General features: G+C 36.3%; 1 protein-coding gene across 1 annotated transcript in view; it reads right to left on the bottom strand.

Moving 5' to 3' along the window:
- LOC111516184 (5-hydroxytryptamine receptor) overlaps positions 1-17,923 on the bottom strand; it is a 616,569-nt gene that overhangs the window by 38,496 nt on the left and 560,150 nt on the right. The window contains exon 5 of the mRNA XM_074170181.1: positions 3,761-4,322. Coding sequence (XP_074026282.1) covers positions 3,814-4,322 — 509 coding nt within the window. The 3' untranslated portion in view covers positions 3,761-3,813. The remainder of the gene's footprint in view (positions 1-3,760; positions 4,323-17,923) is intronic.

The following is a 17,923-nucleotide window of genomic DNA, read 5'->3' as shown; positions in this document are numbered from 1 at the left end:
GGTCTTATTATGACACTTTGATGTCTCTCTTAGTTGCTACCAGATAAGTTTCAAAATCCTGGTAACATTTTTTGAAATTTTCACTGAGGTTTCCCTCACATTTCATTTGCTCTGGTATTCAGCCCCCAATGTTTCCTTTTATTTACAACCGTACAAGATTGATATACAGGGTGTAACTAAATAAGTGTAAAACATTTAAGGAGGTAATTCCTCATTGAAAAAAAGATAGGATCTTTTATATAAAGAAATTTCATTGGAGCATTCCTTGTTAAGATACAGCCCCTTAAAGGGGGTATATAAAACGTGTATAACAATTTTTTTCACATGCACTAAAAAAGTTACAATATTGAAATCAACCTGACGTTTTGTACTACCAAAAAGACACTTAGCCAGGAATTCATTTGGTTTACCCCATGGTTGTAAAGGGTGGAAAACGCAACCCCTAAAATTTATTTACAATGTAACTTTTTGTCTTATCATTTGTTTACCATTTAAACATTTATTTTCGATAGCCTGTTTCATTCTAAACAAAAAATGTCTCTTGGGTTTTTTGCCCAAAATAAACCAGTTCGCAGCAAAAAATTATTTTACCAACAACTACAGAGAAACATCGTCATGAATACGAAAATACGAAACTAATCTATCTAGTAGATCGCTATTAGCTATAGTGACAATTAAATTGGTATGACGCTGTCAGTTTGTGAATTTTTGGAATTGAATTAATACTAATTGTGTGTTGTTGTTCTGTTCTTAATTTATTACTTCAATAATTCACTTGTTATTAAAATGACATACACAAATGGGGAAATGGTTGATATGCATTACGTTTACGGTCTGTCGCAGGGAATTGAGTTAGAAGCTTCTAGAAGTTATGTTGAAATGTATCCTCAACGGCAGCATCCTTCACATAGAATATTTGCTCGACTTCATTCGTCAAAAGAACGCACGGTTGTGGTCGCCATCGAGAAGTACGAACACCACAGCTTGAGGAAGCAGTACTTAATTTGATTGAAGAACAACCTACTACCAGTACTAGAAAGATTGCTTTCCAGCTAAATGTTTATCATATGACGGTATTTCGAATTTTAAAGGAACAACTCTGAAGACGATATAAGTCACAGACGAATGTAGTTTTTCTCGGGACAAGATTAATAATTTTCATGATTACCACATATGGGCTGATGAAAACCCTCACGCTATTGTGCATTCAGTACTGCTGGAGGAAGTTCCTTTGGGCGTCATGATGGGGCTCTCGCCCATTTCAGTCAAATAGCACGTCAGCATCTAACTGAAACATATGCAAATCAGTGGATAGATCAAGGAGAACCACAGAACTGGCCCGCTCGATCCCTGGATCTCAATCCTCTCGATTTCTCTATTCGGGACCATTTACAGCATTTGATTTATCGTACTCCTCTTCGCGATGTAGAGCACTTAAGAAACCGCATCATCAATTCGTGCAGGGTAATCAGAGAGACTCCAGAAATATTTCAGCGAATACGTGGTTCAATGCGCCGACGTCTAGACGCATGCGTAATGTCTGAAGGTAGACATATTGAACATTTACTTTGATTCCTAGATGTTGTGTGTTTTGTTAGTAATAAATTAGTTTTGTTTATTACCCTTTATTCGTTTAATGCAGGTACTAACTGCAAAATAACAATAAATCCAGTTTGCTATTATGACGATGTATCTCTGTAGTTGTTCGTAAAATAATTTTTTGCTGCGAACTGGTTCATTTTGGGCAAAAAACCCAAGAGTAATTTTTTGTTTAGAATAAAACAGGCTTTCGGAAATAAATTTTTAAATGGTAAACAAATAATAAGACAAAAAGTTACATTGGAAATGAATTTTAGAGGTTACGTTTTCCACCCCTTACAACCATGGGGTAAACCAAATGAATTTCTGGCTGAGTGTCTTTTGGTAGTACAAAACGTCAGGTTAATTTCAATATTGTAACTTTTTCAGGGCTATATATGAAAGAGTCTATCTTTTTTCGATGAGGAATCACCTCCTCAAATGTTTTACACTTATTCAGTTACACCCTGTATATATATAGACTGTCTTTCAGCTCAGTAGTTCTTCTCCGACTGCTCCACGTAGTATTATACCGAACAGAATATTCATACTGAAACAGATTCCTTATTTGTTGTATAACTAATTTATTAAAAAAAATACAGTTACAACAATATGTCTTCGTCGTCATGCTGGTGCCGATAATTTAGGTCACTTTTCTGTATCGTCAAGATAGCTGTCACAAACAGCAGTGACTACTAATACATCTTAACTACTACTTACTACAGCCCCGAAACAAATACTTCTATATGAGCACTGAATTATACAGAAGATACTTTTCTCTACTCTATTTGTATTTCAAACATTCGTTTGGAATAAAAATCAAATATCATTCACAAGAGTTCTACTTTAAATGAATGGTAACAAATTGCACTTACATGGAACACTGCCATCCTCACTGGTATACAAATTCGAAAGATTTTTTTTCGTGTAATTCAATGTTTATATGAAAGTAGATGTTTCAGGAGGACTTTCTTTCAGTTTGTGTCTGAAAGTTACGTCTTCGCATGACCTACACATCCATGTATAGAGTCACTTATTTTCAAATTGATTACTTCCTTCCTTTCTTCGGAAGATTCCCTCATCCTTTTTTTGTATCAAGATGGAGTAGTAGAAAGCCAAAAACTTCCTTTCCCAAAAATTAATCACTCCTAAAAATATAACCCCTTCAATTCAACTAAAGAGAAATATTGATGTTAACAAAGTAGATGTTTAAAATGTTCACGGCAAACGTCTTGGCAACTTCCTTTTCGCAAATAAAACTGCCTTCTAACATTATTTAACATATCAGGCGTGACCGACCTAATCGCAAGCGTTATTCGTTCTTTCAAGTAATTCAAATCTGAAGATTTGGTTTTTCACACATTGCTCTTTACATATCACCATAAAAAGAAATCTAATGATGAAAGATCCTCGCCTCCCTATCCACCGATTGGGACATGTTGTATCGAGGTATTGCCGAACATTAGCTTGGTGCTCCACTCTTTTTCGCTGAAACTTGAGGATTTCCTGGATCATGACATCATTTTGAAGTAGTGCCAAATAATTATCGCTATTCAAGTTGTCCTCAATAAAAAAAGGACAATGGTTTCCTACAATCCCTGCCCAATCATTAACCTTTTGAGGGTATTGCGTGTATTCTGCTATCATCCAGTGGGGATTTTCTGAGGAATTTCTTTATATTTGTTCACTGCCAGTCTTAAGCGTAGCTCACTGACTAATAAGAAATACCTCAATATCGATGAAACAGCAGAGCATATACTTTGTGCCTGCCCTGCTGGGGACCGAGCCAGGTTTTTAGAGTTCGGCAGAGCCGTACTCTTACCATCTGACCTGAAAGACTACTCACCATACAAACTCATCGGCTTCCTTAAGAAGCTGGGTTTATTTGGTCGAGTGTGAACAGGTGAGAACTACAATAAACCCTTGTGGGTTGCGGTGGAGGATTGAATAGACCTACTCACTTTGAATCTAACCTAACTTGAAAACGAGCAGAATATATCAGTCATTTGAATAGTAGGGTAGTGACGTCGGTGGGAGCATTTGAAGCATATTTTTACCAGAACTCAGGCAATTCCTCTGTTCCCATCCGGAATATATATGTAGCTCTACTGCAATCTAATCAATATGTTACCAATGCCCTTCTTTTACATAACAATGCTTATAAATTATTTTCAATATTTACCTTGCTGCTACTGGTGGTTCGCTATCCGAAGGTAAGCGACCACTCTGCCTCCATCATTGGAAATTTTTCACACCAAAATGTCTGTTTCTTCTCCTAGCATAATTTCTGCCGCACAGAATCTTCTTGAATGCATGCCGAAATTCGGGACTGAAAATTGTATATATGAGCGGATTGAGCATCGAATTGAAATATCCCAACCACAAACAAATCGATATTAAGTATTTATCAAACAAGTTCGGGTTGATTGGCAACAGCACTGCCATTATGAAAAAAGGTAACCAGCACAGCACGAACGCACCAGTGATTATCGCAAGAGTTTTCGCGGCTTTTCGTTCTCGTTTGGAGTCCATGCCGTCCTTAGCTTTCCGTTTTATTGGGTAGTGTTGCGGTTGATACGTTACACTGCAGTCTGTCGTCGTTGGTAGATCAGCTTCCAGGCCGTTGGCGCAAGAGGTTTTCTCTGGACTGCTGTTTGAAGAGACGTTTGTGAACGCAGTGGTGGTTTCTGATATTGTGGGTAGGGGGCGGCCTATTACTGTAACTACCGCTGCAGCTATACCACCTGTGAAATAATAATAATGTTATTCCAAATTCCATGACTTTGAATACGATAAATGTTGAATTTCATAGTAAATTATCGGTCACCTGAAGATCCACATTATTCTTTTTTTGAATAAAGTCACATTTCATTGCGGTATATTTGTCGCAATGGAATAATGTCGAAACATTGTCAACCACCTTCAAACAATTATTTTGAATATCGAATTTGATTGTTAAAATTTCATCTGTCATGTTATTCCAATTTGAATTCTTAAAATCAATTCTCTTCTGAGAAAAACTACAGAAGATGAAATGTAGTAGAATTCATTGAATTTTCAATTTCGTTGTGTGTCAAACTGGAATGAAATATATTTTTTTCTTTTTCTGATTGATTCGGCCGTTACTTGATGAAGATCCATAGTAATTTCAAAAACTTCACCTGACGATTTGATCTCCACAAACTTCATTTGTTTTCAAGAAAACAAATTCAATAATGGTGATCTATTCGAATCAAGTTGAACATTTGAATTTTTAAGTTTATTAATTTCCATTGCTTCTAAATGATTCAGTTTCAAACCTTCATTTTCTATGTGCCAAATTTCGAACTCTTCGTTGAAGATATGACCCTCTTCTAGAAAATGATTTGAATATGTTGAATTTGTTTTCTTATTTATATAGCTCGTATGATGTTCCTGGATTCGATTTCGAAATGTCCTGCCAGTTTGACCAATATACATCTTAGGGCACGTTCCACACTTTAATTTATATACTCCTGATTTCTCGAATTTGAATGTTTTGTCTTTATCATTTTCAACTAACTTTCCCAACGTATTACTTGTTCTATATGCAATTTTAATATCTCGTTTCCTCAAAAATGAAGCCATTTTTTCCGTTGGTTGTCCAAAATACGTCAAAGCTCTATGATTTTCATTATCTACCTTATCAATAGGAAAACGTCTCGAATCGCTTTTGCGTAGTATTTTGTTAATAAATTCGGCTTTAAACCCATTATTAACCGCAATTTGCTTGATGATATCAAGTTCTTTATCGAAATTATCTCTTGAAAGAGCAACATTGACTAATCTGTGAATCATGCTATTATAAGCTGCTACTTTGTGTTGATATGGATGGGTAGAATCGTAATGTATAGTAATATTCGTATAGGACGGCTTGTGATGAATTGAAAAATCATGTTTGTTGTTCATTCTACTACTTGTTTGGTTCAAGAAACTGATTGAGTTGTCAGCTTCTATTTCAATACTGAATTTTATGTTTTTCTGAATTTTGTTAATATCCCTATGAAAAGTATCTAATTGCCTCTAAATACCTGTAATGTAAAACATACTGAAACGCATCCACATATCTATGCCAATACAAGAAATTCCTAATCAAAGGATGTTTAAAGATCGACTCCTCAAGATTATCCATGAATATTTCTGCAAGTAAGGGGCTTAATGGATTTCCCATAATCAAACCTTCTGAGGAGGAGTAAATAGTGTTGTTAAATTTTCATGGATAATTTAGAGAAGTCAATTTTTAAACAGCCTTGGATTAAGAATTTCTTGTATTGGCATAGATATGTGGTTGACGTTTTGGTATGCTTTACAGGTACTAAGAGGCAATTAGATACTTTTCATAGGGATATTAACAAAATTCATGAAAACATTAAATTCACTTTCGAAATAGAAGCAGATAACTTAATCTATTTCTTTGACCTAACAATTAGTAGAATGAACAACAAACATGATTTTTCAATTTATCACAAACTGACCTATACGGATATTACTATACATTACGATTCTACCCATACTCATCGACACAAATTAGCAGCTTATAATAGCACGATTCACAGATTAGTCAATGTTCTTCTTTCAATAGATAATTTTGAGGATGAGCTTAATATCATTAAGCAAATTATGGTTAATAATGGGTTTAAAGCCGAACTAATAAACAAAATACTTGCCAAGAAAGTCTACGCAAAAGCGATTCGAGAAGTTTTTCCTATTGATGAGATAGATAATCAAAATTATAGAGTTTTAACGTATTTTGGACAACTGACGGAAAAAGTGGCTTCATTTTTGAGGAAACGAGATATTAAAATTGCATATAGAACAAGTAATACGTTGGGAAAGGTAGTTAAAAATAATGAAGACAAAACATCCAAACTCGAGAAATCAGGAGCATATAAATCAAAGTGTGGAAAGTGCCCTAAGGTGTATATTGGTCAAACTGGCAGGACATTTAGGAATCGAATCCAGGAACATCATATGTCATATCATCAACGAAGAGTTCGAAATTTTGCACATAGAAAATAAAGGTTTGGAATTGAATCATTTGGAAGCAATGGAAATTAATAAACTTCAAAATTCAAACATTCTAATGGATGACCGACTAGATTTGAATAAATCACCATTATTGAACTTGTTTTCTTGAAAACCGAGAAAGAATTATTATTGATGAAGATGTTAGGTACCATGCTTCAGGTGATCATAATTGAACAGGTACGTTAAGTTCAGGTAATTTTTTGGAGGTATTCTCAATTATGGTTAACTGTAGTATATAATTATTGATGTTAAGAACAACTTGAAGTATAAATCACTTGAAAAAGCTAATGTTTTAGCGAAACATGTTATGATATATTTTTCAAATAAAGTTTGTGGAGATCAAATCGTCAGGTGATGTTTTTGAAAATGGAATGAAATAAAATGTGGCAAGTCTGAATCATCTAGAAACAATTATTGAAAATTAATGACCACAAAATATTTGAAATTTTTGTATAAGTACGAATTTTCGTTAAAAAATTATCTTGAAGCAAAATAAACACAAAAATAAACAGAGAAATGCACTTTGTGATAAGTATTAGATATTCGACAGGGATATATTTTAGAGGAGACTAAGTTTTGGGGACTGAAGTTTTGTCCTTCTACTTCTTCATCATCATGTGAAACGAACTGAGGATCTTCCGAAAACAGAAAGAGTGGTCGAGAAGGACTACATCAGGCTCATTTACTTATATGGGCTTGAGGATAGGAAACGAAAAGTTTCAATAAAGTTGGCACTTCTCGTTCTCCACAAAGAATTTAATATCCCTCGGAACATAGGGCAACGCCGGTCTCTCTTCAATACTGTAAAAGTGGTTATGTCGATGGATATGGCCTGAGACCGCATATGCTGGACAAGTGTGTGAAGGTCTCAGGAGTTTCGCGGCAGGTCCTGCACCTTGTGCCAGGAACATCTATATCAATCATGTGACTGCGATAGACCAAAGCGTTGAAGACACCATTCTGGCAGGCCATGATTAACTACTCAATTTTTGACTTCAGCCCACTCGACTCGAGGAAAGTGAAGGTCAGTCACTTTGAGAAGCTAAAGTCTTCAATCTATTTGAAGGAGATCCCATGCATTGACTCATCCATGTGTTGCCACAAGAGTGACGGGATCTCTGCAGCTTTCATATAGGCCTTTTGCTGAACGAGTTTCAAATCGGTAATAAAGTTGTGATCACCTCGTTCAGTGCCGACAATTAAACCTAGTTCATCAGCTACTCGCGCAGCTGCCCCGAGAGAAAGTACCCAAAGTCCAGTACTATTCTGTCACGTAGACTCTCCTCCAAACTCCACGGCGGCCCTTTTTTCTAGCAAAGTTCAACTGGCAATTCGGGCTGCAAACTCTTGTGGAGGTTTACCATTTCACGGGTCTTGACGGAGATTTGATACAGCTCCATTGGAGTCTATTTTTTTACTTCAAACTAGTAGTTATATTGGATTTGTAAGCATATTTGTTGCAGCAAGTTTTGTTTTCTGACAGTTCCAATGACCACAACTTTCGAAGTTTGTGGTGATACTTGTCGCGGAAAGAGTTCTTTACTACTGTTACCTCTTGTGAGTGGTGTTGTTCCGACCCTAATTAAGTATACGTCTCTCCGGCATTCAGACAATGCGAGATGCTTCCACCCTCAAAAATTGATGGAGATACATAAAGTTTGAGGTCATCTATGTAAATCAAATGGTTGACCTTTTGCCTCCGGTTTCCGAAGGTGCCATAGTTATACCTTCGAGTATTTTTGAGCGCAACGAATAATGCTAATTATGAGATGCATCCCTTCTGAAAGGGATCCACGCTGTTTGGACTCCAGTCTGACCAGATGTTTTAGTGAAGCGAGCCCGGCAGAGTGGTATCAATAATTGTTTGAAGCATTTCTCCAAATATTTTGACATTCACCTTCTCTAAAGAAGACGTCTCCACTTGCGTTCCCTAGTAGAGTGTCAGATCTTAGAAAATTATGTTACGTATGAAGTTCTGGATTCATGTATTATGATTATATGATTGGTGCTTTCACCTTCCAGATAATTGAAACGTTCTTAGCTTGATATACAGGGTGTTAATTGAGTTTGTATCATAAATTTAACAGACGATTCTTTAGGTAATTTTGAGACGAAAGTTTCATATAAACATGGGACCTCAAATCCTTCGTTCTCAAGATACAGGGTGTTGAAATAAAAATGAAAAAAAGTTATTCGTGAAATATCTTAAATATCCTTCACCTAATTTTGTTGTAATTCGGCAATAGTATTTATAACAGCAAGGAGCTGATTTAGCCCAAACGTGATTCAATTCATCGAGTCCAGTGGCATCTCGAGCGGGATTTGAACGAATATTTTTTACTTATAAATATATGACACTGACTTTTGTGAAATTTTTATCATTCCTTTGGATTGAGCAATTAGAAATACAAATTTTTTGTTTCTTGAATTTTTTTCGTATCTTGCTTAGTTTTTAAGCAAAAAAGTCGACTTAATTGCATATCCCTGGACCTCACAAGGAATACTATGGGGAATTAAATGTTTCTTTTGGAAATTATTATTTTTACAATTTTTCCTTACTAATTATGTAACAACAAATATTAAATAACATTGATATCTACACTAACCAATTGCACTAAATTAGGTGTTGGAAATGGCCTCCTTCGGCTTCAATACAACCGTCTAGCCACCGCATCATTGAATTTCGCACTCTTCTGAATATACCATGAATAATAATCAAAGGTTGCCTTGGAAAACGATTGCAGCATTCAATATACAACTTGACAATTGTTATCAACTTTATGTGCTTTCAATTTATAATTGTTATAAAAACTGTGTTTAGTGGTTATTTCTTGAGCCATTTTTGTAAAACATGGTTCAATTTACTAACAGTGAAATGGCAGATACCTATGCATATCTGTTATGGAATGGCTCACGTAAACTCGAATGCTGCAAGACGAATTTACCATGAAAGATTTCCTCAGCGTGTAGTGCACGCTGTGGCGTGCCCAGGATTTTGCCTTGGGGGGGGTCAGGCAGAAAGCCAGGGCCTTTCCGTGGGGTCTGGGGAATATCTCGCAGTTAGGTGGGGGATCCGGGGGTCCGCCCGCCGAGAAATTTTTGAAAAATACGTGTTCAATATTGCTGATTCAGGCTATCTAAAAGTACTGGCCGTAACTTCACAAAAGTCAGTTTACTCCAACACTTTTTAATTGTGAGTAACGGAAATACCTTTAATATACTGTTTTTACTGTTCGTTGTTTATCATGAAAACGTTTTTAGAATAGTAGGGCAAAATAAAACAATTTTTTTATTTTTTAGGGACAATAAACAAATATGTTTTGTACTTTCAACTTCAGAATAAACACATTGGTATATGAAGTAAAAAATCGTATCTTACAGCTTGAAGTTTAGCTTTCTTGGTTTTTTAGAGAGTTCGTTTAACACTTCCTCACAACTTACACTAACGTCCTTGTGAATATACAGCAAAGCTAGACCATTCAGTCTTGCTTCTTTGCTAGAGTTTCTCAAATAGTCCTTTAAGTAGCGGAGTGTAGAAAAAGACCGTTCTGCAGTGCACGAAGTGACCGGCAATGTTGCTAGAATCTGTAAGAGCTTGAAGACAGTCGGAAACATATACCTGTTACACGACTGCAATGCTTCAATTCCAGATATCTTTTTTTGTAGATGCTTGGTCGGCTTTGACTGTTTATGGGTCTCTTCTCGAAGTTGGTTGACTGCAACTAATCTCTGGTGCCATATTTTAATTTCGGCATACAGTTCAGCTGGTCCTTGGATGTACGACAATAAATCACTTTGGTACATCTTGAAAAGTATTTCACATGACACCTGAGTAGTTTTATTTTCCATTTTTGAGTTTGTGAAAACATCAAAAGATGTTAGAACATCCTTGTGGGAGATAAAGCGCTCAGTAAGCTGGCTGATGAAGTGGTCAACAAAGGGACCTGCGATAGTAAGATTCAGGACCATCATTTTCTACATTTTCTCTGCACGTCTGCCGTGATGTTGTACGAGGGATGTCTATAGAGATACCCTCTCTCTTGCATATATCTTGAGCATCTTTAAAAATCACAGAAAATTCTTCATTAGCCTTTTCCCTTACTTCCTTCAGTACATTTACTGTTGATTCTGATACAGCACTTGTAAGATCAATTTCTTCCGTCTCCAAATACTTTGTTAATGGAAGACTGAAAGTAAATATCTTCTTAATTACAAACAGTGATAAAATAAAGTCAGCCTTAGTCAAGGCGCAATGCAGTATATTGGCATTTGAACTACTTTCTCGATCATCCCATGTTGATATGTGTTCTAAGCTCCTCAGTATTGCTTCATAATTTTCAGCAAAAACCATTATTGTTTTGTGCCGCTGGATCCATCGGGTAGGAATACATTGCATCAGTTTATTGGAGTTTTTCTCCAAAAATTTCTTTAAAACTGCTTGCCTTTTTGGAGTATGTAGAAAATTATAAGTTTTACTTACTGTACCCATACAGTTTCTTATCATGGTACTGTTGCAAGCATCTGATATAGCCAAGTTCAAAGAATGGCTGCTGCAATGGACATATAAAGCGCTTGGAACTTCTTTTTTTATGAACGCCTGCACACCATTAAAAGCACCACTCATAGCAAACGCCCCATCATACCCTTGACCCCGTATGTACTCTGTAGATATGCCAAAACTTCTTAGTTTCTTTAAAATAATATCGCTCAATCCCTTTCCAGTCAAATCATTCACTCAATTCAGTATTTTTGGTAGGTATGTTCATAGATCCAGATCCCGCATTTTCCGTGTCATCTGGAGCTTCTTTAGGCACAGTTTGCTTCTTGAAAAACTTAAATAGGAATAGTGTACCCTGATTACTAGCCTTACGTTTATTCTTACTCATATTTAGAAAAAACCTCTCAAAAATAGTGGAACATACGTCACTTTTCGGCGCACAACAATAGCTCAGCTGAGCTCTACACACGTACACTGCACTAGACGACAGACTAGAGAGAACTGAGACTTTGAGAACAGAGAACAAAGCTCACAACTCACGTCGGCGTTGGCACTTTTGGACGAGTCCATTTCATGGTGAGGGCGGGGGAGGGCGCACCTGTTCTGGGAAGTTCGGGTGAGTCCATTATTAATGAACTTTTCGGGAGGGGATTCTTCGTATATTACGTACGTTTACAGAAGTTTAGTTACGCTAAAAAAGGAAAGTGAACTAAGTTTGGTAAAACTTTTATGCTTGTGTCATTAATTTTTTTTTATCATACTAATTATTTTTTTATTTTGAAAAATTTAATATTAGCCCTGGGGGGGGTCCGGTCCCGCTCGTCCCCCCCCTTGGGCACGCCCCTGAGTGCACGACTTTCTGAAACAGGCAGCTTTAAAAGATCCACGGTTGTCATTGGGAGCCTGCAACGGTACGAGCAGTTCAAATTGAAGAAGCTGTTTCAAATGAGATTGACGAAAATCCCCATACCAGTACTCGGAAAATAGCTGAAGAACTGAATATGACCCACGTCAGAGTGTGGCAGATTTTAAGAGCCCAGCAGCTATACCTCTATTAAATGCAACGTGTTCAAGCTCTATTGCCCAGAGATTTGCTTGTAAAAGTAGCTTTTTGTAATTGGTTACGCGGTAAAATGAGAAGAAATCCAGGTTTCCTAAGTCGAATATTATTTACATATGAAGCTTGTTTTTCTCTCAATTCAATTATTAACTTCCACAACAATCACATTTGTGCCGAAAACAATCCACACGCCTTCATAGAACATAATTTTCAAGAACAGTTTCCTTTTAATATTTGGGTTGGAATTGTCGGTGACCATCTCATTGGGCCTCACTTCGTTCCACATAGACTCATTGGAGAAGAATACCGAAGGTTCTCAGAATTAGTTTTATCTGGACCTTCAAAAGAAATTTCAGTCTTGGAAAGATTCCGTATGTGGTACATGCACGATGGTGCTCCACCACACTTTAGTGAAGTGGCACGGCAATTTTTGGATGAAAATTACCATAATCGCTGGATTGGGAGTGCAGGTCCACACCCATGGCCACCTTGCTCGCCCGAAATGATTCCCTTAGATTATTTTCTCTACGGACACCTTAAAGCGTTGGTATACAAAACTGATATTCGAAGAGAAGAGGATTTACGAAATAAAATCATTAATTCGTGTGACATAATACGCCAGGTATTTTCAGAAGAGTGCGAAATTCAATGATGCGATGGTTAGACGGTTGTATTGAAGCCGAAGGAGGCCATTTCCAACACTTAATTTAGTGCAATTCGTTAGTCTGGATGTTAATGTTATTTAATATTTGTTGTTATTGTTACATAATTAGAAATGAAAAATTGTAAAACTAATAATTTCCAAAAGAAACATTTGATTCCCCATATTATTCCATTCCCCATATTATTCCTTGTGAGGTCCAGGGATATGCAATTAGGTCGAATTTTTTTTCTTAAAAACTAAGCAAGATACGAACAATTTAGGAGAAAAAAAAGTTGTATCTCTAATTGCTCAATTCAGAGAAATAATAAAAGTTGCACAAAAGTCAGTGGCGTACATTTTTAAGTCAAAAATATTCAAATCCCCCTCGAGACACCACTGAACTTAATAAATTGAATCACTTTCAGGCTAAATTAGCTCCTTCGGGACGATCGAGTCATTTACAGCGCGTCTTTGTTGCTCAGAAAAGATTACTGAGACTGATTTTCAATATAAATCGCTTAGATAGCTGTAAAGAAACTTTTATAAATAATAATATTTTTACGGTACCTAGCATTTACATCTATAAATGTCTGGTGTACGCGAAAACTAATATACTTTCTTTCAATACCTCTGCGGAAAGGCACATGTACGATACACGACATAAAAAATTATTGTCGATACCTGGGCATAAAACAGCTGCATTCAAAAACTCTCTATACTATAACTGTATTATTTTGTATAACTGTGTTCCTCAGCCTATGAAAGAAATGACGTTATCTTCATTTAAAAATGAAATAAAAAAATATTTGATGCTGAATGCTTTTTATAGTATAGATGAGTTTATTAAATAGAAATAAATGACCTGTCAAAGGGAAAATAGGAGGAATGAGGAATCTAAATTATTTTCTCATTGTGTAAACTTTTTGTGTAGTCTAAGTATTTTGTTTTATCCCATATACACCTGACAAATATTTTGTTTTGTCTCATATACACCTGTTTTTTTATGAAATTGACAAGTATAAGTTATATTATACAATCATATTTGTAAATATGTTCATGTGTGAAAATGTGATGATTCAGTTTTTATTTATCTTGTTACATGACTCTACATTTATTTGTGACATTTGTGATATTTATTTGTGTGTGATATTTAAGTGACGTGCCAAATATACACTATTGTATCAAATATTGGTAAATAAATATTCTATTCTATTCTATTCTATTCATGTCATAAATACTATTGTCAAATCACAATAAAGTCAGGTAAAATATATTCAATATATTTACGAATAACTTTTTTTTATTTTTGTTTTAACACCCTGTATCTTGAGAACGAAGGATTTGCGGACCCATATTTATATGAACATTTCGTCTCAAAATTACTTAAAGAATCGTCTGTTAAATGTATGGTACGTACTTAATTAACACCCTGTATTTGATACAAATATGTTTTTGACAAAACATAAGCACTACAGGAAATTCCGTAAGGTGCTCATAGAGCGGTGCCTGTGCGAAAGTAGTGATTCACAGTGGATTTGAATCGCTGGGAATTGAATCCACTAAGGAAAACGTTCCCAGGATGTTTATTTCATATTGACGCCATTTTCCAAATGGAAGAGTTCTTATACAGTGGAGTTCAAGGACTGAGTCGAATCTCAGAACAATGAGCAGCCACAGTACGTCGCGTATTTCGGATATGTACCGCTCTTGGTGGAATCAAATATGTCAAATCACTTGAACACTTCCCGTGAAAGTATCTATAGAAGAGAGATAAATCTCCAACCTTTCTTCGATGTTCCAGACTGTCAAGGTTGCAGGTGATGTTCTCGTCTCCAATCAGGCGGATGGCTCTTTTCTGGATGAAATTCAGCAACTTCAAGGTATGGTAAGGGGTGAAGCTCCATACATGAAAACGATACTCCAAAGAAGGTTTGATCTGAGCTTCATACAGTATTCAAAGTTGTTGAGGTATGTGAAGTTTTTTGGCCCAAAAGAGTATTCTAAGCTTTTGAGTAGCGGTTTTTGAAATTCCAGCGACATGATTGTGCCCAGATATATTGATGTCATACCTAGTTCCTTGAAAATCTTCGAGAAGGTGGTTTTAAAAACCAGTCATATACTACAGAGCCTTTTAGGAAGTCCAAAATATAAAGTCGAGAATTTGGAAAAGTCTGGAATTCACAAAATTGAATGTAAGAACTGCGATGCAAAATATTATAGACAGGCAAAAAGATCAATTGAAATAAGATATAAAAAGCACTTAGCACACTTGCCTGAAAAAGACCTGAAAAATCCGCTGTTACCCATCATATTTTGCAACAAAAACCTTCCATAGACCTCAGTTCATTAAGATTACCTAAACAAGATAACAACAGCCATCTAGATGCCTATGAGAGTATAGAAATGAGTAAACATAATAATATTATGAATAACGGTGGTGGCCCAATACCTAAAAGTATACTGTATAACCTGTTTAAATAATATTCTATTTATTAGATTCACCTGATTACTACATAAGGACACATTGTAAAATCAATTCAAGACTAGTAGATAAGGCAATATTGTGAAATCAATTTAATACACTCGAAACGCAGGTAGTATCTAGAACAGAAATCTATGGTGAATTTCACTAGTTCGGACTTCCATTGTCTACTATATAAAATGATTTGAAATCCCTGAAACAAGTAAAAAAGAATCATTAAAAAAGAATAGTTGAAAATAACAATTATATTAAGCAACAATAAACCTGAAATGAAATGATAGTAAAATAACCTACAAGTAAAAATATAATAATTGAATAAATAAAAATTAAAGGAATGAAAAAGGAAAATAATAAAAAAATAAAAAAGTGTAGAGATTCCAAGTCACGTTAGTTCACGACGTTTCGATTGTTGGTATCTACAATCGTCTTCGGGTGATGACTGGACTGATTCCTCCGAGAGATGACTATTTTATAGGTCGTTGAAATACATTCACTTTCTCTACTTTCCATTTTCCGCTTCACTGATTCCGTGAGAGATGACCGTTTTGGCGGGAGTTGGTCATTTTTCGTTTGATGATGGGTTTCCATATGTTTCATATATCTACGCTGGCCTGGCTGAATACGTTGTTGGACAACATGTATGCGGCTTCCTTAAATTTTCTCCTGAACCAATGTTCCTCTCTGTGCAAGATCTCAGCTTGGGACCACTCGATGTTGTGTTGATGGGTCCAAACATGGTCTGCTATTCCTCATTTGCTGGTTTCTCCTCGCTGTGTGTGCTTCTTGTGCTCGGCAATGCGAACATTCAATGGCCTCTTAGTTTCAACAATATAGGATTTTCCGCACTCACAGGGTATCCGGTAAATGCAATTCTTGGAATCACAGTCCGCGTTTGGGGGCCTGGTTTTCGTGAGGCTGCTACGGATAGTGTTACCGGATCTGAAACAGGTTCTAATGTTGTACTTGGAACCAATTATTCTTATCCTCTCCGATAATCCTCTGATGTAGGTAAGTGCAAGCACTGGTTGTGAAGGCTTCTCTTCCTTGCGAGGCTCCTGCTGTCTTTTAGCCAAAGTCTTTTCTACCATCGCTTTGGAGTATCCATTCCGCTGAAGATCATTTTTGATGATGTCTAGTTCCTTCTCGAGACCTTCCTTTGTGTTACAGAGCCCAAAAGCACGGTCTAATAGAGTCTTGATGATTCCTCTTTTTGTTGATTGATGGTGGTTGGATTCGTGGTTCAGATACTGTCCCGTATGAGTGGGTTTTCGGTATACAGATGTTTCCCACTTAGTGTCGGTCCTCTTCACCAAAACGTCTAAGAATGGCAATTCATTGTGGATTTCCTTTTCCATTGTGAAAGTGATGGAAGGTCTCACGCTGTTGATGTGTTTCAGAAAGGCGTCTAGTTCAGTATTCCCATGGTTCCATATTATGAAGGTGTCGTCAACATATCTCAACCAGACTCGAGGTTTCTTGTGAGCTTCTTCAATGGCCAGAGTTTCAAACCACTCCATATATATGTTGGCTATGACTGGTGAAAGTGGCGATCCCATGGGCACACAAGATGAGGGACTGCCAATGGGATCGCCACTTTCACCAGACATAGTCCGAACTAGTGAAATTCATCACGAAACATTGTCAATCACCTTCAAACAAACATAGAAATCTATGGTATAAATAAGGATAGCTTAGTGAGTATGATGAGTTTGATCTTCCTTTTGAAGATAATCACTTGGTGATCAAAACACGTGTCGAGGTGTTGAAATAATAGTTTGTCATTGAAGAAAAATTCGACTTATATTCAAGAATTACCACACAATAATAGGAACCTAAAAGTATCAAAATATTCCACGGACACTCTTTTTCAACACCCAATGTATTCCTGGACCATATCGCGATTTTTTTCCACCAGCGACCATTACATAATTTCACACCTCTTTCAATGCGATTCTTTTTGAATTTTTGACAACAATTATCATTATTTTTTGTTTCACATCCCATACTAAAGTGACATTTAACATTCATGATATTTGTTACCATCGTCAAAAGCAATTTCGTGCTTTTTGCACGAGAAATACAGTTCGTTAACACCTGTGTTCGACTCAGGATTAATTTACCGCGAGTTGTGATAAGACGAATGAAATTAATTATTATATTTTATTCCAAAAGCGATAATTGTGCATGAGAATTGTGAAGTTACTTTATGTGACGGTTACGTACAAGTCTAGTAATAATACTTGTACTGAATAAAAAATATAATAACAACACAAATACAAATCATGAAATCATAAAACAACAACAAAAGTTAAGTGGCGCTCCGGGGCACTTCATTGATTCCAGTGGCGCATTTGCTTTTTCAGCTGCAGGAACACGGAAAAATCTGCAGCACCACATCATTTGGAGATCTTGATCTACCAATGTCCTCTCTCTTATAAAACAAAATGTAGGGTGTCTCCAGAGGCTCCATTAGCTTCAATACATCGCCAGAACACTTCGTGACACGACTATCATCAAACTTGAACCAGTTCGTTTCGTCTTTGCTCAATGCGTAATAATGACCAGATTCAACGCCAGAACCACAGTGAACAATGACTGCATGAAGATTATCATAGT

This window comes from Leptinotarsa decemlineata, unplaced genomic scaffold, assembly GCF_025532065.1.
Source record: "Leptinotarsa decemlineata unplaced genomic scaffold, Ldec_3_MD MMD2_P_RNA_scaffold_7, whole genome shotgun sequence".
Taxonomy (NCBI): Eukaryota; Metazoa; Arthropoda; class Insecta; order Coleoptera; family Chrysomelidae; genus Leptinotarsa; species Leptinotarsa decemlineata.
This window is presented reverse-complemented; position numbering and strand designations above follow the sequence as displayed.